At 45.3% G+C, this 17411-nt stretch overlaps 6 protein-coding genes across 13 annotated transcripts; 4 read left to right on the top strand and 2 right to left on the bottom strand.

The window, feature by feature from the left end:
- The first annotated feature begins 30 nt into the window (after positions 1 to 30).
- LOC6614307 (transcription termination factor 2) lies at positions 31 to 3612 on the top strand. Its single transcript, XM_032723582.1, has 5 exons — positions 31 to 110; positions 171 to 431; positions 492 to 889; positions 976 to 2409; positions 2473 to 3612. The coding sequence occupies exons 1-5, from the start codon at positions 98 to 100 to the stop codon at positions 3337 to 3339; spliced, it is 2973 nt and encodes a 990-aa protein (XP_032579473.1). The 5' UTR covers positions 31 to 97; the 3' UTR covers positions 3340 to 3612.
- A 68-nt stretch (positions 3613 to 3680) lies between these two features.
- Positions 3681 to 6514, bottom strand: LOC6614306 (uncharacterized zinc finger protein CG2678). 6 transcript variants are annotated; one of them, XR_004362244.1, is made up of 6 exons: positions 5779 to 6511; positions 5215 to 5712; positions 4807 to 4878; positions 4659 to 4733; positions 4444 to 4591; positions 4288 to 4378 (listed from the first exon to the last, which is right to left on the bottom strand). XR_004362244.1 is itself a non-coding variant. In XM_032723586.1 (5 exons), the coding sequence occupies exons 1-5, from the start codon at positions 6324 to 6326 to the stop codon at positions 4048 to 4050; spliced, it is 1518 nt and encodes a 505-aa protein (XP_032579477.1). In that variant the 5' UTR covers positions 6327 to 6510; the 3' UTR covers positions 3681 to 4047. The 6 variants fall into 6 exon arrangements, 4 of the variants coding, with proteins under 4 accessions (XP_032579477.1, XP_032579476.1, XP_032579478.1 ...); XR_004362245.1 differs by having other exon boundaries at positions 4444 to 4572; XM_032723586.1 differs by lacking the exon at positions 4444 to 4591 and having other exon boundaries at positions 3681 to 4378; positions 4659 to 4727; positions 5779 to 6510.
- Positions 6515 to 7038: 524 nt separating this feature from the next.
- On the top strand, positions 7039 to 8170 carry LOC6614304 (putative riboflavin kinase). Its single transcript, XM_002038708.2, has 3 exons — positions 7039 to 7123; positions 7190 to 7404; positions 7469 to 8170. The coding sequence occupies exons 1-3, from the start codon at positions 7104 to 7106 to the stop codon at positions 7843 to 7845; spliced, it is 612 nt and encodes a 203-aa protein (XP_002038744.2). The 5' UTR covers positions 7039 to 7103; the 3' UTR covers positions 7846 to 8170.
- Positions 8171 to 8584: 414 nt separating this feature from the next.
- Positions 8585 to 10785, top strand: LOC6614303 (amidophosphoribosyltransferase). Of its 2 annotated transcripts, none has more exons than XM_002038707.2 (2): positions 8585 to 8685; positions 8766 to 10785. In XM_002038707.2, the coding sequence occupies exon 2, from the start codon at positions 8770 to 8772 to the stop codon at positions 10411 to 10413; it is 1644 nt and encodes a 547-aa protein (XP_002038743.1). In that variant the 5' UTR covers positions 8585 to 8685; positions 8766 to 8769; the 3' UTR covers positions 10414 to 10785. The 2 variants fall into 2 exon arrangements, with proteins under 2 accessions (XP_002038743.1, XP_032578744.1); XM_032722853.1 differs by having other exon boundaries at positions 8588 to 8685; positions 8763 to 10785.
- Positions 10786 to 11068: 283 nt separating this feature from the next.
- LOC6614302 (transcription initiation factor TFIID subunit 7) lies at positions 11069 to 12761 on the bottom strand. The gene is made up of 2 exons (XM_032722854.1): positions 12599 to 12761; positions 11069 to 12529 (listed from the first exon to the last, which is right to left on the bottom strand). The coding sequence occupies exons 1-2, from the start codon at positions 12749 to 12751 to the stop codon at positions 11285 to 11287; spliced, it is 1398 nt and encodes a 465-aa protein (XP_032578745.1). The 5' UTR covers positions 12752 to 12761; the 3' UTR covers positions 11069 to 11284.
- A 290-nt stretch (positions 12762 to 13051) lies between these two features.
- On the top strand, positions 13052 to 17351 carry LOC6614301 (ER membrane protein complex subunit 1). Of its 2 annotated transcripts, XM_002038705.2 has the most exons (13): positions 13052 to 13277; positions 13345 to 13987; positions 14055 to 14201; positions 14286 to 14598; positions 14672 to 14692; positions 14995 to 15329; positions 15384 to 15578; positions 15639 to 15716; positions 15775 to 15976; positions 16036 to 16188; positions 16256 to 16426; positions 16491 to 16724; positions 16787 to 17351. In XM_002038705.2, exons 1-13 carry the CDS (start codon positions 13183 to 13185, stop codon positions 16945 to 16947), a joined length of 2748 nt encoding a protein of 915 aa, XP_002038741.1. In that variant the 5' UTR covers positions 13052 to 13182; the 3' UTR covers positions 16948 to 17351. The 2 variants fall into 2 exon arrangements, with proteins under 2 accessions (XP_002038741.1, XP_032578742.1); XM_032722851.1 differs by lacking the exon at positions 14672 to 14692.
- The last annotated feature ends 60 nt before the right edge of the window (positions 17352 to 17411 follow it).

Raw genomic sequence — 17411 nt, 5'->3', positions numbered from 1 at the left:
CCTTTTAACATCGCTTATCGATTACTCGGCGTTTACTTTAAAAGATTTAATGGAACATTTAACGTGTCGCATCGCTTTTTGAGCTTTAAGTTTTCAAATGGAATTAGATCGTATGTTTTCCGAGGAGCATTTACTTTTTTGTTCTTCCTTCCTAATCGACTCGTTTTCAGTTCCACGGAGTCCGTGCTCGAGATCGAACTCGCCGCCGTGTTGCAGTTCATCTGTGATCTGGAGCTTGAATAATACCTCATCCAGATATGGAAGCACTCCAATATACCCAATGGAATCATCTTCACCATCAGATACGAACGAAATCCACGAACAATCGTGCAGCATTCAAGACCTGAGCGGCGTCCCCTTGCCGGACAGCTCTGGTGAAATTAACAACCGAATGGAGCCCGAGCCAGCTGACAGTTTCGAATTGTCAGGAGGTAAGGACCTGGAACATACAATGCCACTTCTTCTTACTTACCTCGACCTTTCCCCAACAGAATATGCCGACAACGAATGTGCAATTTTTGTCAGTGCTTCGGAGTATAACGAAAAAAAAGCACAGATCGATCAGCTGGTTCAAAAGATACTCACAATGGAGCAGCAGCAGCGGCAACTGGAGGAGAACGCGTCCGACACCAAGGAGCTCTGTGATTTAAAGTTGCGCCTGCAGAAGCTCAATGCCCGCCTGGAGGCGCTGGGCGAATTCCTAGACACATTGCGGGTGCGGGAGGACCAACAGGAGATCAATATCGAAGATGACTCGGAACTGGTGGACCAGACCGAGCAGCCCAAGTGGAGCAATTTGTACTCCGGGCTGAACCGCTATCGGCAAAAGGCCAACCACACTGCGGCGCAGTTCTATCAGCACAAGAGCAACATAATCGACAGCCTAAAGGTAAAATACTGACTTTAAAGATATATTTTTTTTTAGTACGCCTATAAATTGTATATTTTTAAATCTTTAAATACGCCCTATTCCAGACCCTGTATGAGCCCATTCACCCACGTCCTACAATCGATGACTTGGAAAAGCAACCCGCTTTGCTGTTGGTGCGCCTGCTAAAGCATCAGCAGTCTGGCTTGAAATGGATGCAATTCCGTGAGCGCCAGAAAATCTGTGGAGGAATCCTTGCCGACGACATGGGCCTGGGAAAAACTATATCTATGATAGCCCTAATCTTGGCTTCGGAGGGAACTAAGAACAGGAAACGAGAAGAAAAGCAGCAGGCCTTGAAGTTAAAGTGGACTCAGGAGTATAATCGAATATATTGTAAGAAAAACCTTAAAATCAGCATGTTTGATGATGAAGAAGAGTCTGGAGAGGAGGATGAGCAGTACGATCCGCCGGAGAAGCGCACTTGCCACGCGAAGACTAAAAAAATCAACCCATTTCGAATTTTGGATGATGATGATGATGATGATGATAACGATGACAGAGACAAAGCTGTAATGGAGTATGAACAGAACGATCAGCTAGCAAAGACTCCCGATCCAGAGTTTTTCAGTTCGGACGAAGAGGAGGAGCACTTTACAAACTGTCGCTATCCCTCGGCAAACACATTAGTTGTTTGCCCCATGAGCGTCATGTGTCAGTGGGCCCATGAAGTGGCCTCCAAGGTGGAGCAAAATGCCATTAGGGTGCTGACCTTTCACGGACCCAATCGCCGTAAAATCGGAATAGAGGCATTCAGGAGCTATGATTTAGTCATTACCTCGTATAATCTCGTAGTAATTGAGTTTAAGCGATATGGAAACGCTTCTCCGCTGTTCGCCGTGCAGTGGAACCGCGTGATCCTCGACGAGGCTCACATCATTCGGAATCCTAAAACCAACTGCTGTATGTCTGTATGCCAGTTACGGGCGCGTTGTCATTGGGCCCTGACTGGAACTCCTGTCCAGAATCGGGGCGTCGATGTGTTCGCCCTGCTGCGGTTTCTAAATGTACCAAACTTTCAGGACCTCCAGCAGTGGAAAAAGAACCTAAACTATAGCATGGTCGGACATCGCCGACTTAACTTTATAATAAAACCACTAATGTTGCGCAGGACAAAGCAAAAGCTACAGGCATCTGGCGACATGCCTGCGCTGCCTACCCTTAAGATTGAACTCATATGCGTACAGCTATCGAAAACTGAAATGGCCGTATACCAGATCCTGTCTGCGATATCCAAAAAAATCTTTACACAGTTCCTGCTCCAACGCGAGAAGGGCAACAGTGATTTAAATTATTACGCTCTGGAAAAAACCCCACAGTTTATAACCGAACAGATATCCGACGAAAGGTACAACGAGATCTACGAGAGATTCCTTAAATCGCTTGGCTACAATCCAGGGGAAAAGATCCTTGGTATTTATATCCTGGTGCTACTGCTGCGGCTACGACAGTTTTGTTGCCATCCGGGACTAATGATTGGGGTAAATATATACATATCTCACTTTATCACTCCCCACATAATCATAATCAACATCTTTCGTCAGATGCTGCGTGGTACTTTGGCCGCCGAGGACGTCCAGAACGTGAAGGTGGATGCCTTAGACGTAGAGGGCCAGCTCAAGATAGATGTCCTTGCACAGTTGGATAAGTTTTACGAATCCGCTAGCGGGGATGACTCTTGTGACGAGGAGGATAGTACTAGAAGACATGGCAATTTCAAGTTGGAAGTCATAAAAGATGAAATTAAGGAGGTGTATGTGCCGTGGGATTCAAGTGATGACCTACCATCGACTGGTTCCTTTGAGGATCAACTAGATACTGCCAGAGCTCTTAAACTGCTCAATCCCCAGAATCCCATCTTTCAGTTCATACGCCCTTCTGCCAAACTAAAGCTGATCATTGATAAGCTAGAGGAAATCCTCACAGGCACCAATGACAAAATCATTGTAACATCTCAGTGGGTGAGCTATCTCGCCATCATCCGTAAACGACTGCAGGATCTATCATGGGAAACACTTGACTTTAATGGTCAGCTGACCGCCAAAGAACGCGAGATTGTAGTGCGAGACTTTAATGCGAATAACGACAAGCGCGTTCTGCTACTCTCCCTCACCGCTGGCGGAGTGGGACTGAATCTGAACGTGGCCAATCATATGCTAATTGTAGACCTCCACTGGAACCCGCAGCTGGAGCGACAGGCTCAGGACCGCATCTATCGATATGGTCAAACAAAGCCTACCTTCATCTACCGCTACATGTGCCAGGACACTGTAGAGCAACGAATTAAATCTCTGCAAGATTGCAAGCTAGAAATGGCAAAAGTTGTGCTTCCAGAGGAAGGAGGAGAAGTGTCCAGATGTGTTGGCGGTGGTCTCGACCTCGCGGAGCTAACGAAACTCCTCGAGATGTAAGTCCGAAGTATTTGAATTTGTTTTAAGATGTTTTTTGTTTTCAGTTAAAATGCTCGCATTCAAAAGCTTTACAACTTCACCAAAGTGCCTTTAAACGAATGAGTTCGTTTTCAATTGTGTAATAAACCACAGACTATCTTTAAGGTTATACGTTACGTTTGATATAATCGTACGTCCTATAAGAATAAAAGCATATATATATTCTGTTTTTTCTATATTAAGAACGAAACGTGCTAATAATAAATCATACGAATTGTTATGATGTTTGGATCATTCTTTTTGTCTATTTTTCCATTAGACCTTCCAAAACCACATATATTCATATATAAAGAAGCATTAAATAGACCACAGAGATTAATCGATTGTTTAATTATTTTCAGTAAAATTTCTTAGTGTTTGGTAATTCTTAAGAATATTTCTTTACCCTGTGATGTTAAAATACAATATTATGATGATTCTTCACTTAATAAATATAAAATAAAAAAAAAAAGTATAAATTGTGTTCTTATAGCGAAACTTAAATAATATTAATTTTGAGCTTATGAAAGTAACAAAAGAATCATATTTCAAGTGAAATTCAATAGGGCAAAACTTAAACTAATTAAGGAAATGCAAAGTAAGCATAAAAAACAGATGTTCAGACCTGCGGTCATTATAATTATAATGAATAATAAATCGTTCATTATTCTTCCACATATATTAATATGCTTAATTCAATGGCTGCTTTTCAATATTAAAACCGGTAGTCATCCGTTTGGACATGATCTTCTCCTGCGTCGCTATTACGTTGTTGCTGTGAATGCGTTTTTTGTGCTTTTGCAAGTAGTTAACATCTACAAATACCAATGAGCAAAATTCGCAACGAAACAGATCTCCCGTGTGACCACGCTCGTGCCTCTTGAGATGTTCTTCTGTGTGGAACTCCTCGGAACAATAGGTACATTTCTTAATATCAGGTTGACGATTGTGAGTAAGCATATGCCGCTTCAGGGCGTAGACACTACTGAACTTCTTTAGGCAAAGATCGCATTTCGGTTTCCTGTTGATAAATAAATAAAAGCAAATGATATTAGTCGATTCCCTCGACTATCAGATACCACTTACTCAGCTAGTGAAAGTGCGAGGGATTTCTTTTTTAAAATTTCACTAAATCTTAGGGATTTTGCTCCTATAGTTACCGGGATCACGGTGTTCTTACGGACACGCAGACGGGCGGATTATTATTTCCTTCTACTAGTAAACCTTTCTATTACTTATCGAGTAACGGGTATACAATTTTAAAGTTTGGAATGGATATCCAATGACAACAATGTGCTTACTCGTCTTTTTTGCGGTGACCTTCATCATTAGTGGTACCAGGAAGGACTTCATCACGTTTCTTGAGCTCCCTGCCGCTAAAAAAGTGTAGTTGGTAAATATTTCATTGCAGAAGGATAACAGATTCAATATCTCCAGGCTAATACTCACCGCAAGCCTCGTGGTGTAAGAATATTGTGATTATTCAAATTTTCTTTGGCGAAATGGCTATCGTCGAAAATTCTAGTAAAGGAATAAATACATTAAGACAAAATTTTAAAAGGAACACAGTTTTAGGGCTGTAATGTCTGTTTGTTGGCTTTTAAGAGGTCTGAAACAAACTTGAAAACTTAATTTTGAAGATTCAATTTTTCCAGAGATCTCTGCGGACAGGCAGACGGAAAAATAGACAAACGGTGACGGACTAATATGACATTGTGAACTCGGATAGTGATTCCGATTGGGATAATACAGGGGTAATACACGACCTTCGCTCATTACACATTTGTCAGCGGAACTAGAATATACTTGATTTAACGGGTAACAGACTACATAAGACTAGTGGAGTTCCAAACTCACGGCTTAAGCATAGTTGGACTGCTGGACGTGCCATTGAAGGTGTTCTTAGTGCACTTTGGGTTCAGATCCTCCGTTTGATCGCTGTCCTCCGAGTCAGGTTCCTTCGTGGACTCGGATTTTGAAGGGCCCGGCCCTTGTTTGTGCTCTCTGCGATGGATTTCCAGCTGAGCGTACTCGATGAATACCGCTGAGCACTGGCTGCAGGAGAGCGGACCGTCACTGTCGTGGGTGCGCAGGTGCCTTTTAAGGTGATCTTTTCGCACGAAAGACTTCGAGCAGTGGCCGCACTTGTGCTCTGGCTTGCTTAGGTGGTTTTGTAAATGCCGCTTCAGATTCGCTTTGTGCATATATGAGCGTGGGCAGTAGGGACACCTGTTGCACTGATCGCTGATGTGGGTCCTTAACTTGGTCTGGGAACAAAACCTCTTAGAGCACTGCGGGCAGTTGTAGTAGCCATCGGCATCGCAGCGCACCTGTGGTATCATCATTTTGGTACTTCTGAAAATCAGAAATATATTTGTCTATCCTGAGTCTGCGTTTGATATCTTTAACAAATTGTTTTACCTTGGAGATTCCTTTGGGAGTATGTCTTGCTGTTCTTCAGTGCGACAAGTCCGCTTGCGACGTTGCGGGGTGAAGGGCTCCGGTGGCCCATCTTCATTTTTCTCTTGGAGCTCTGTTTGGAGTGTTTGTTTTTGACTTAGATCATCTTCTGATTGCTGCGATTTTCCCATTTGCTGCTTATCCTGTTGACGATCGCTTTTGAGCAGCATTTTCTGGGTTTGATTCTCATCCTCATTACTAGCAGCTAACTGCACTTGGTTTTCCGGAGCACTCGACTGGTTTAGGACGCGGAGGAAGTGTTGGTAGCTCTGCTCGCTCTGCCACTTGAACCGGAAAGCATTCTGGACGGCTACGACGCAGGACACGCAGATGAACTGCGGCAGCAGGTCGCCGCGTTTCACTGGACGGTCGGTGCACCTGGCCAGGATGTGCGAGAGGCTCATCTCCGGCTCGTCGAGCACAGGATCCCGGACATTTGCGAATATGTCTACCAGGGTGCCGGTCTCGTCCATGCAAGTCCGGCACACGTTCTTCGCGCTCTTCATCATCTTAATCAGCAACCAAATACAATATTTTTCAATAAAAGAACAGTTTACGACATATTATGAATTGACCATTGACATTGGCCTTGTTTTGCAAACTAATAGTCCCGTTTCGCTAATTTCACAGTTATTGCTCGTAATTGACATGAATAAACGGCACATTTTTTGAAGAGAGCGATCGATTTCTCTTTCCACAAAAGTGTGAGTGTTCTCTTTTTGGAGACCTGGATGATACCTGGAACTGGAAAGAAATCCGCAGACGCACTCAGTATTTTTAAATTTTTTTATTAAGTGTTCATATTAAACGGATTTGTGTTAAAAAAAATTATTATCAGACACGCTGGCTTTTATTGTAATTTAATTGCGATTTGGTTTTCTATTTACTTTGGGAAAGTACTTTCACAAAACATCTGATAATTCATTGATGAAATGGGTTTTAAAAATATCAAGTCTTTCAATTATCTCTAAATATTCAATAGAACCAATAAAAACTATTCACGGGAAATAAAGCTTTAAATATGTTTTAAGCCGTCAATAAAATTATAAAATCAATCCAATTATATTAATTATCCACTAAAATAAAACGCAAATCCTATTAATTAAAACAAAAATGTGCTTACATATAAATCAGTTTTTTACAATTTATGTAAATATCTAGTAAGAAAATATCGCTAATTGACAGTACTGTATAAATGAAACAGGTTGGCAGCCCGACGGCAACAGCTGATTCGCTTTATGAATGCGGAAAATTTGTCTGTGTGTTTATGAATATTATGCCGATCAATGGAACGAGGAATAGTTATGTGAGTGGCTACGCGGCAATCACAACATACGTACTCTGTAGAAAACCCCGCTTGACTCCTTGCCAGACTCGGTAAATTAGCCCGCAGCGCTTTGCGGTCGCAGAGAATACCGCAAATCAACCACCCGTTGGCCCCTGAGATTCATTTCAAGCGCCAGCACAGCAGATCTGGGTCAGATTGCAAGGAAATCTGGGAAATGCTGAGCCAACTGCCTCTGTTCGCTGGGGGCGAGATTGTCCGGGGCTTCGGACGCGGCTCCAAAGAGCTGGGCATCCCAACAGGTTGGTGGCGACGATAGGCGAAGCGCGAAGGTCATTGCTAATTGATAACCAAACCACTTGTTAGCTAACTTTCCGCTGGAGGTGGTGAAATCGCTGCCGGAATCCCTGCCCACTGGCGCGTACTACGGCTGGGCGAACGTGGATAATGGACCCGTGCACAAGATGGTCCTCAGCGTCGGCTGGAATCCCTTCTACAACAACAAGGAGAGGAGCGTGGAGACGCACATGCTGCACGACTTCAACTGTGACCTTTACGGCCAGACACTCAAAATATGCATTGTGGGCTACCTGCGACCGGAGCGCAGTTTCGACTCCCTGGAGTCACTGATTGCCGCCATCCGCGGGGACATCGAGCAGGCCAAAGCGTCCCTCGACGAGGCGGACAAGGCCAAGCTGAAGGAGGCTCCGTACTTTACGGAGAAGCTCTGCTCGTCAAAATAGCAATGGCGTAGGTCAGTCTGGAAAAGGAGGCTTCGCTGGAGGACACACTACTAATCTTCGCACGGCTTGTGCTTCGAAATAGTTATTCCATCAGTTATCTTATCTCTGAATTTGCGCGATGTACAAAGCGGAATTCGAATATCGAATCAAGTACTTAAGCTAACCGTTTTTATTAAATTCCTACTGCTCATAATGACACCAAAAAATGAACCAATCGCATTTCGGTTTGATACTTATCAAATGTATAAACGAAACTGTTTTTGTAAAAATGTTCCTGCTGTGCATTTTTTCTAATATATTTATCTCTTAATGGCGTTTTTATTGACGGATTGCAGTGAAGTAATTTGCAATTTGTATACACATGTAGTTAATTATTATTTATATATGTCACGAGTCAATTATTTTTGTTATTTCTGGTTTTAATTGCTTACGTGTTAAAAAACCCGTTAAATATATATACAAATATATACATACAATTTTTAATTCATTTGAATTTAGCAAATAAACTAATTCAATTTAAAGTTTTTTATTTATTTTTATTGGTCATATTTTGGTTTATTGGTTATACATCAAAGAATAAAATCATATTATAGCGTTTATATTTTTTTGTTTTAACAAACAGTTTAATTGGAAATAGTATCTATTAAATATTCAAATTAGTTAAAATTCCAATTTGAAAATACAGACTACAGAATGCTATCGATCTAGCAGCACCACGAACTATCGATATCAGCGACCGATCGATATTGGGCTTGATCTCGACCGATTCGGGAAATACTAAGCTGCGCGTGCGAGCGTGCGAGAATTTTTCTTGTATAAAACCGTTGCGTAAACCAGCAGGTAAATCAGATCGGCGTCAACTGCGCCACTGCCTGCAATCAGTTGCCTTCAACCACCATATTGCACCTATTTTCCAGCAGCAACATGTCAGCGCCACAGCAACAACAACAACAGTCGCAGCAGCAACAACAACAACATGTGCGCGTGGTCGAGCAACAACAGGTGGAACCAGCTGAGGCGGTGACCTCCAGCATGGAATCGGAATCCATCTCGGCCAGCAAGGAGCTAACCGGTTTGACGCACGAGTGCGGTGTTTTCGGGGCCATCGCCTGCGGAGATTGGCCCACCCAAATGGATATTGCGCACGTGATCTGTTTGGGACTGGTGGCACTGCAGCATCGCGGCCAGGAGTCCGCGGGCATAGCGACCAGCGAGGGCAAGTGCTCCAAGAACTTCAACGTGCACAAGGGCATGGGTATGATCAGCACCCTGTTCAACGACGACTCCATGAAGAAGCTTCGTGGCAACCTGGGCATCGGTCATACGCGCTACTCGACCGCCGGCGGATCCGGAGTGGTCAACTGCCAGCCCTTTGTGGTGCATACGACCCATGGCGCATTGGCCCTGGCCCACAATGGTGAGCTTGTTAACAACGAATCTCTGAGGAGGGAGGTTTTGGCCAGAGGCGTGGGCTTATCCACGCACAGCGACAGTGAGTTGATCGCCCAGTCCCTCTGCTGCGCCCCGGAGGATGTTTCCGAACTGGATGGACCCAACTGGCCAGCCAGGATCAGGCATTTCATGATGCTGGCGCCGCTCTCCTACTCGCTGGTCATCATGCTAAAGGACAAAATCTACGCCGTGAGGGACACCTACGGAAATAGGCCGCTGTGCATTGGCAAGATAGTGCCCATCAATGCTGGGCACGGCAATAACTCAGACACACCTGCCGATGGTTGGGTGGTGTCCAGTGAGAGCTGCGGCTTCCTGTCGATCGGCGCCAGATACGTTCGCGAAGTGGAACCCGGAGAGATAGTGGAGCTGTCGCGAAGTGGCTACCGCACGGTGGACATTGTGGAAAGGCCCGACTTCAAACGCATGGCCTTTTGTATATTTGAGTACGTTTACTTCGCCCGCGGAGACAGCATCTTCGAGGGTCAGATGGTGTATACAGTGAGGCTGCAGTGCGGCCGGCAGCTGTGGCGAGAGGCTCCAGTGGAGGCGGATATCGTGAGTTCCGTTCCCGAGTCTGGCACAGCGGCGGCGCATGGCTATGCCCGTGAGTCTGGCATTGAATTTGCCGAGGTTCTCTGCAGGAATCGCTACGTGGGACGGACATTCATTCAACCCTCTACCCGTCTGCGGCAGTTGGGAGTAGCCAAGAAGTTCGGAGCCCTATCCGAGAACGTGGCTGGCAAGAGATTGGTCCTGATAGACGATTCCATCGTGCGCGGCAACACCATTGGCCCAATAATCAAGTTGCTGCGGGATGCAGGCGCCCGGGAGGTGCACATCCGCATTGCCAGCCCGCCGCTGCAGTACCCATGCTATATGGGTATAAATATTCCGACTCGAGAGGAATTGATTGCCAACAAGCTGAACCCCGACCAACTAGCTAGGCATGTGGGCGCCGACAGTCTGGCTTATCTTAGTGTGGAGGGACTAGTGGAGGCTGTCCAGCTAAAACACCGCGATGCAGGCGATAGTAAATCCAAGGCAACGGGCCACTGCACCGCCTGTCTCACTGGCGAATATCCCGGTGGGCTGCCCGATGAGCTGAGCTGGTGATACCGATTGAAGCTCATGATAGCTAAAAGTCGAAAAAGACTTTTGGAAACCAGTTTTGCACGCAATTGCCCACTACGAAACAACAAAAATCGCAGTATAAATAGCCATAGAAGGCTCGGAATTACTGTCACAAATTTTGCATTTAGCTTATCTAGCATTACAGTCCACCCATTCCTATTTACACTCTGTCTTGTTAGATCTTAAGTAAGCAGCTCACGTGCTTCCCCAAGCTAAAAGACACCGATTTAAGTCTGGTTATGCCTCTGGAACTTTACTCATAGTACAAAATACATAACTCTTTGTTGCCCTTATTGAATATCACTAAAATTTGTTGTTTGCAAATGCCAATAATAAAGACACTTAGACTATTAATTAACCAGACTCTATTTTCTCTGCATGCGAAGCCATGGAAGATATGAAATTACGTGCATGATATCGAGCAGTTTACTCCAAGGTGCGAGTGCCAGTGACTCTGTGCGGCAATGCACCATTTCCTAAGGAGGTCATGGCTGCCACAAGCACTGGAGGCATTCAACTAATTTCGATATGATTCTTTTGAATTTTAGATGATTAATTGGTGATAAGTCCACTGCAATAAATACGTAGAAACAGATTCAATTGTCGTGCCCTGTTGCCTTGCGAAAAATCGATCTAATTTCATTCTTATCAATACTGGGCAAACACTTTAATTTTACACAAATAATGAGTTGACCAATGACGGAGCAACATTTCTTGGCTAAGGTTTACGTTCACTTGCACTTTAACAACAGAAACCGGCGTTGAAATCGTAAATAGTTTGAAGTAACATCCGAATAAGTATTACATAGTTCTAATATAACTTATGCTAGTCCATTTGTATTATATGTATATCTTACGACTCCAGCATATTCTCGAAGTCCTTCAGCTCCAGTTCCCTTTCAATAACCTGTGTGTAGAGATTATCAAGCGTTTCCTGCATTCGTTGTTTAAGTGTAGCATTCTGAATGGAAGCGATTTCCGTTGACTTTTGCACCTGCTGCGCTTTCAGTTCACGAATCTGGCGCGTCAGTTGATTGATCTTCTGCTGAACCTGTTGCTGCGTGTACTGCGGCTGCGGTTCGTCTATGAACTCCATGTTCTCGAACTCCTCGCGCTTGGTTAGCATTTGGCTGTCGTAGAAGCCACTGGGAGCAGCCAGGTTGGAGCTCGATCCGGCAGCGCTGAGCTTAGGACTACTGGCTTCATGCCCAAACATAGACTTGCTGAACACGTTCTGCTCCATTTTCACGCCGCCCGCTCCGGTATTACTGCCACTAGCGCCAAAGAAGTCCGACATCCGTGAATCATCAGCCGAGAGGCGTGAGGATTCCTCCATCACCCGCCGCTGCATGGTGTTATTGCCCCGATCGGGCTCATCCTCGTCATCCGTGCTGGACACTTCTTCGCCGAAGATGTCGTGGACAGCGACTCCCATGTTCGGCGCTCGGTGTGAGGGAAAGTTGCTGGCTTCGTCATCATCGGACTCCACATGGAGGTGCCGCTGGGAGCTCATTTCCGTGATCGTCTTTTCGCTAGCATGCATGGTGCTTTCGTCCTGCAGATCGTCATCTGCGTCGTTGTAGGGCTTGATGTCCGACTGCTCCAGTTCATCCATGGGCTTGTCCTCTTCGTTTATGATTTCATAGTCCACTCTGACAGCCTCGTTGTCAATGCGCAGCAGGTGCTTCACTTCCTTCTCGATCTCGGGAGCTTCGACATTCTTTTTCTTCAGAGTTTTGCGGAATCGTCGTTTCCGCACATTCTTGCAGGGCGGTGTGATGCCGTGTGGAAAGAGGTATTTTTTGTCCACCTTGTTGGGGTCCTTTTTTTTGTTCTTGTTAGGCGACTCCTTCTCCGTCTCGTCCTCCCGCTCCTCCTTGCAAATGAGTATTTGGCAGATGTCTGCCGACTTGTAGAAGCTCTTGTTGTCAATGGTCTTGTAGCTCTCGACAACGGTGGGCAAATCCACGAGTTTCGTGTACAGTATCTGATCATCTATTCGCACTTCACCGTACCTCAGATCCTGATCCAGTTGGATGGTCAGCCGCTCCTTTATGGTGCCAGCATTTATTGCTTCATGGACCGTGTCCGCCAGTTCCTGCGGAGAATCCGGAGAATCCATCAATTTGCACGGCTTGTTATGATTTTTACTTGTGTTATGGCTTACCTTCGGCACGCGCATGATAAACTGGCTCTCTAGCTCGACGCCATCATCCCGCGTCTTGTGCTCAGCTTGCTTGACCTTTTCGCTCTTCTTTTCAAACATTTTAATGCGATTTTTCCGGAAAAATAAAACTTTTTTGAAGACACTAATGCTCATTAGAGATGGGAGTTAGATGTGGCACCGCTAGTGATGGTAGTCAGGTCACAGTTATCGTTACGACTACGACGAATATATAAAATCATTCACACTGCATCCGCATCTGCAGCAAAAATAGCCCTCTAAACCGCAAAATGGAAGAACATTTTATATTTAAGGTTTTTAGCAACAAATTTAATCATAAAGGTGATGAATTGCAGTACGTGTAGAGGGGGTGGGCCCACCAACTTGAATATCGGATGTGAGACCGCTGAACTATCGATAAGGTAATCGTCTGCCAACCCTGCTCCAATTTCGTCTTCTCATCCCTTTTGCCATGACGGAAAACACGAATTGATGTGGATTTCTACTAATTTATAACATAAAAATTCGTCGAAAGTTGAACAATCAGAGATCGAGCTAGTCGAAGGTCAGCAAGCAAGGCGGACGACATGCAGGAGAAGTGGTTACTGGCCGCACTTTCGCTGGCGCTCCTATTGGGCACCTGCTCGGCGCTCTACGAAGACCAGATCAAGAAGTTCGACTGGTGAGTGTGGTACGATATCTGACCATTGACCCGGCGCTAATCCGGAGGATATGTGTGGCTTTTGCAGGCGAGGCGTCAATGTGGGAGCACTGAAGCAGTCTCGCGTGGACCTCAACCATTTTCAGCCGCGGATTCTGGTCAGCACCCATGAGGGGGTGGTGGCCAGTCTGTGCGTAAAGACCGGCGAATTGGTTTGGCGGCAGTTGCTCGAGCAGAAGCCGCGCGGCGACGTCAAGTTGCTCCAGGTGAGCGGATTCGCCGATGACAGCAGCGACACGGCCGCGGCTCCGATGGGCAGCAACCTGGGCTTCGACATGCTCACCGTTCAGGGACACGCGCCCGCTTTGGTGCGCGGCTGGAACACCAATATGGGTGCCCTTGAGTGGGAGTGGTCCATCATGCCCATGAACACGGAGCGGGCCCAGGACGCCATGTGGATTTACAGCAAATCCGTGCTATATCACGTGTTGCCTGCCTGGCGGAGCCACCTCGAGGTGACGGCGTATTTCGCCAGCTCCGGCCACAGCACTGGCAGCACCAGCAAGATAATAGCTCCTTGGATCACCTCAGAGAGCTGCACCCTTAGCGGCACCTTCTACGTTTGTACGGACGGAAAGCAGTTGATTAGTCTGGATCTCGTTTCCAAAAGCGGTCAGGTGATCCGTACTTCGCTCGAGGAGGAGCCGAAGGGAAAAACTCAGGCCTTGACGGTAAGGAAAAGACTTAGCTATTGCTTTTATCGAAAATGAAGTTCTAATCGTCCCAACATTTCTACAGGGTCTGAATGGTGTTGTGATTGTGGATGGCAAGCCAATTAGTGTCAACAAGGACCAATCGATCTGCGGTGATCTGCGAAGCTCCAGCTACGCCGTGGGAAGCTTTAACTATCGCAAGATCTTGGCGTATGCAGATCTGTCCTCTGGAGTATGCTTAAACTTATATATATATATTCTATTCTACTATTTCCATGTGAAAACTAATTGTTACTTTCCCTTTGCGTTTGGACAGATTCTCAGGATCAATGCTTTGTATTTGGATAACTGTGCACCGGTAGCGGAGTTGGAGCAGAGTCTGCCATTCCCCGAGCATTTTGGCACTCCGTCGCTGAGCAACTTCGACTGCAAGCAGAAGCGCAATGGCGAGGGCAAGAGCTGTCTGTTTCTGTTTAGCACCACCTCGGAGTCCATCGTGGCAGTGCAGCAGGGACGCGTTCGTTGGTCGCGCGAGGAGTCGCTGGCCAATGTGATCGACTCGCAGTTTGTGGATCTGCCGCTTGCCGATACCGAGGGCACATTGGAGAACGAGATGAAGGGCAAGGCCGGTGAGTGTACTTGACTTATGCACTACTTTAAGGTAAACTCATAAACTTTATCATTGAAAATGCATACCAAAAGGGGATTTCACAAGTTTTGAGAGTAAGTGAACGTTCACAGCAAACTAATCATGCAATATTGTTTGTTACATGTTTAGCACTTTTAATTTTGTGGTTTTTTAATGTTTATTGAACGTACCACTAATCTAAAAACGAATGTTTACTAACAAATTCAAGCATGCTTTGCTAGCTTAAACTTTGTGCATTACTTTTACTATTTTACTAGTCAATTATTTAATTTCCAATCTAAACTAAAATATGAAATTGGTATATCGTTAATGTTAAATTAAACGTCCCAATTTAATTTGTACTTTACTAATATATATATTTTCATCAATTGAACAGGAGACATTACCAGTGCCTTTTTGCGTCGCATCACCACCCAAGCTGTTCAAATTCGCAGCTTGTTCCTTCATGTTATCGGACTGGGTCCTCCACCTACGGACACCCAGCGAGCCGGCTTGGTCAGGGACTCCTTTGGCCTCCACAAGATGCTGGTTTTACTGACGCGTGCTGGAAAGATTTTTGGCATTGACAATGTCTCTGGAAAGCATCACTGGCAGCTGTATCTTCCCAATGTTATTGGATTCGCTAACGACGAACAGATGCGTCTGATTGTCCAGCGCTCGGCCAAGCATTTTCCGCTTCAGCCGTTGTGCACTATTTTGGGCAAGAATGCTGTAGGTCTGACTTGCTAATTGCATAGTTCCCACGCTAATTCTAAACTTTCATAGGTCAGCGGCAATGGTGTGCTCTATCGTTTTAATCCTATTACGGGCAAAGTATCCGAAGGTGGCCTCGTACAGCTGGACTACAAAATCAAGCAGCTCTCGTTGCTGGGAGAAACGGAAAAGGACTTTGTGAAGGGCATTCTATTACTGGATGCTTCCAACAAGGTACATGTTTATCCCGAATATGCGACCCCACTGGTAAGATATGAATTTCCCTGATATAACAATGGAGTTGAAAATCTTTACATCCACCTACAGGCTGATGGAATGTATCTGTACACCGCTGATGTGAAAACTGCAGAGTTGGACGGCTACTTTGTTAAATATGCGGGCGGGGTAAGTAATGCAGCCATTTAATATGTAAGCACTTAACCTATTAAATAATTTCCGCCAGCAACTGTCCAGCACGCACATTTGGAATGCTCGCCTGGGCGGCCACAACTCCGAGCAACAGATTATCGGCGTCGCCGGCAAGAATCCTATCGAGCATGTCCACTCCCAGGGACGTGTGCTGGGCGATCGATCGGTGCTGTACAAGTACATCAACCCTAATCTAGTGGCTTTCGTCACACAGGCACCGGATTCCACACACAAATGTGAGTCTGCATGCGCTTCGTCTAATTGAGCATTCATTTAAATGGCACTTACTCCATAGCCGTGCTAAATTTGTATCTGGTTGATGTGGTCTCCGGCTCTGTGGTTTTCACCATGACGCATCGTAAGGTGCGTGCACCCCTGAGCATTGTCCACTCCGAAAATTGGCTTGCCTACTCCTACTTCAACGAGAAATTGCGTCGCACGGAGATTAGTAAGTTACAACAGCGATAGCCTTTGGCACACACCCATATTTACTTAACTTCATTCACTTTCTACAGCCACAATCGAACTGTATGAGGGCAAGAGTCAGGCAAACAGCAGTGTTTGGAGCTCCTTGCAAGCTCCGCCAATGCCCCTCGTGGAGCGCCAGTCTTATATACTGCCCACAATTGTTGAGGCTCTGCGGGAAACTATCACGGAGCGCGGAATCACCAACAAGCATGTGCTTAGTAAGCATCAACGAAAGCTATTTGATCGCCAAATAGGATGCTAACCATTTGCCATTTATTCTAGTCGGCACTGCCAGTGGTTCCATTGTTGAAATGCCGTGGCATTTGCTGGATCCCCGGCGTCCTATCGCATCCTCGACTCAGGGACGTGAGGAAGGAGCCATCCCCTACATACCCGAGCTGCCTTTGCCAACGGAGAGCCATATAAATTACAACCAGACGGTGGCCCGTCTGCGTAATATTTATACCGCGCCCAGTGGCTTGGAGAGTACCTGTCTAGTCGTTGCTACGGGCTTAGGTAAGGGAGATTCATCCAACGCGATTTTAGCTAAAGCACTGTAAACCATTTTTATTTGGCAGATTTGTTCGTTACGCGCGTGGCGCCATCAAAGACGTTCGACTTGCTGAAGGAGGACTTTGACTATATTCTCATTTCCATAGTGCTAGTCGCGCTCACATCGGGCTCGTTGATTGTTAAGCATTTAGCGTCGCGTAAATTGCTCAAGCAGGCGTGGAAATAGGCTTGGCATTATTATTAAATAATTGCTTTAAATACATATAAATTGTACTGCGACCAAATACCACAAGGGAGGATGGAATGATGATGAGACAGTGTAAATCGGCGAGAGAGTATTGATATATATAACATAATTCTGATAGCTGCATTACATCCCGAATAAAACCTTTTATCAACGCTAAGCCTAGGCAATTATTTATAACTAATTATATAGCGTTAAACATCAAATAACTATAATTAGCTGTTGAAAGGTTTTCATTGTATTTTCTGTTCCTTTGATTTGTGTTCGTTTAAATTTCCATTTGAAAATATCAGCATTGAAAGAATGTTTAAAAAGTATAGTCAATAAAAGCATTTGTAAAGGTGGAAAACGGTAAAGTAATTAAACAATTTTTTCATCAGAATTAACTGATTGCTGGTTTTATTATTAGCGGTAAAGTGGACTTAATTAGGCGGTGGGTTAAATAT

This window comes from Drosophila sechellia, chromosome 3R (assembly GCF_004382195.2).
Source record: "Drosophila sechellia strain sech25 chromosome 3R, ASM438219v1, whole genome shotgun sequence".
Taxonomy (NCBI): Eukaryota; Metazoa; Arthropoda; class Insecta; order Diptera; family Drosophilidae; genus Drosophila; species Drosophila sechellia.
The sequence above is the reverse complement of the archived record's forward strand: the minus strand, read 5'-3'. Positions and strand labels throughout refer to the sequence as shown.

Coding starts and splice junctions, on each gene's coding strand:
- LOC6614307 (XM_032723582.1), top strand. Junction 432..491: donor CAGTTTCGAATTGTCAGGAG/GTAAGGACCTGG, acceptor TTTCCCCAACAG/AATATGCCGACAACGAATGT. Junction 2,410..2,472: donor ATCCGGGACTAATGATTGGG/GTAAATATATAC, acceptor ATCTTTCGTCAG/ATGCTGCGTGGTACTTTGGC.
- LOC6614306 (XM_032723585.1), bottom strand. CDS start 6,326: ATGATGAAGAGCGCGAAGAACGTGTGCCGGACTTGCATGGACGAGACC. Junction 5,713..5,778: donor CTCCCAAAGGAATCTCCAAG/GTAAAACAATTT, acceptor TCTGATTTTCAG/AAGTACCAAAATGATGATAC. Junction 4,379..4,658: donor GGTCACCGCAAAAAAGACGA/GTAAGCACATTG, acceptor ATTTATCAACAG/GAAACCGAAATGCGATCTTT.
- LOC6614304 (XM_002038708.2), top strand. CDS start 7,104: ATGGAACGAGGAATAGTTAT. Junction 7,124..7,189: donor ATGGAACGAGGAATAGTTAT/GTGAGTGGCTAC, acceptor ACTCCTTGCCAG/ACTCGGTAAATTAGCCCGCA. Junction 7,405..7,468: donor AGAGCTGGGCATCCCAACAG/GTTGGTGGCGAC, acceptor ACCACTTGTTAG/CTAACTTTCCGCTGGAGGTG.
- LOC6614303 (XM_002038707.2), top strand. CDS start 8,770: ATGTCAGCGCCACAGCAACAACAACAACAGTCGCAGCAGCAACAACAA.
- LOC6614302 (XM_032722854.1), bottom strand. CDS start 12,751: ATGAGCATTAGTGTCTTCAAAAAAGTTTTATTTTTCCGGAAAAATCGC. Junction 12,530..12,598: donor TTATCATGCGCGTGCCGAAG/GTAAGCCATAAC, acceptor GATTCTCCGCAG/GAACTGGCGGACACGGTCCA.
- LOC6614301 (XM_002038705.2), top strand. CDS start 13,183: ATGCAGGAGAAGTGGTTACTGGCCGCACTTTCGCTGGCGCTCCTATTG. Junction 15,330..15,383: donor CTATTTTGGGCAAGAATGCT/GTAGGTCTGACT, acceptor AAACTTTCATAG/GTCAGCGGCAATGGTGTGCT. Junction 16,189..16,255: donor ATTGCGTCGCACGGAGATTA/GTAAGTTACAAC, acceptor CACTTTCTACAG/CCACAATCGAACTGTATGAG.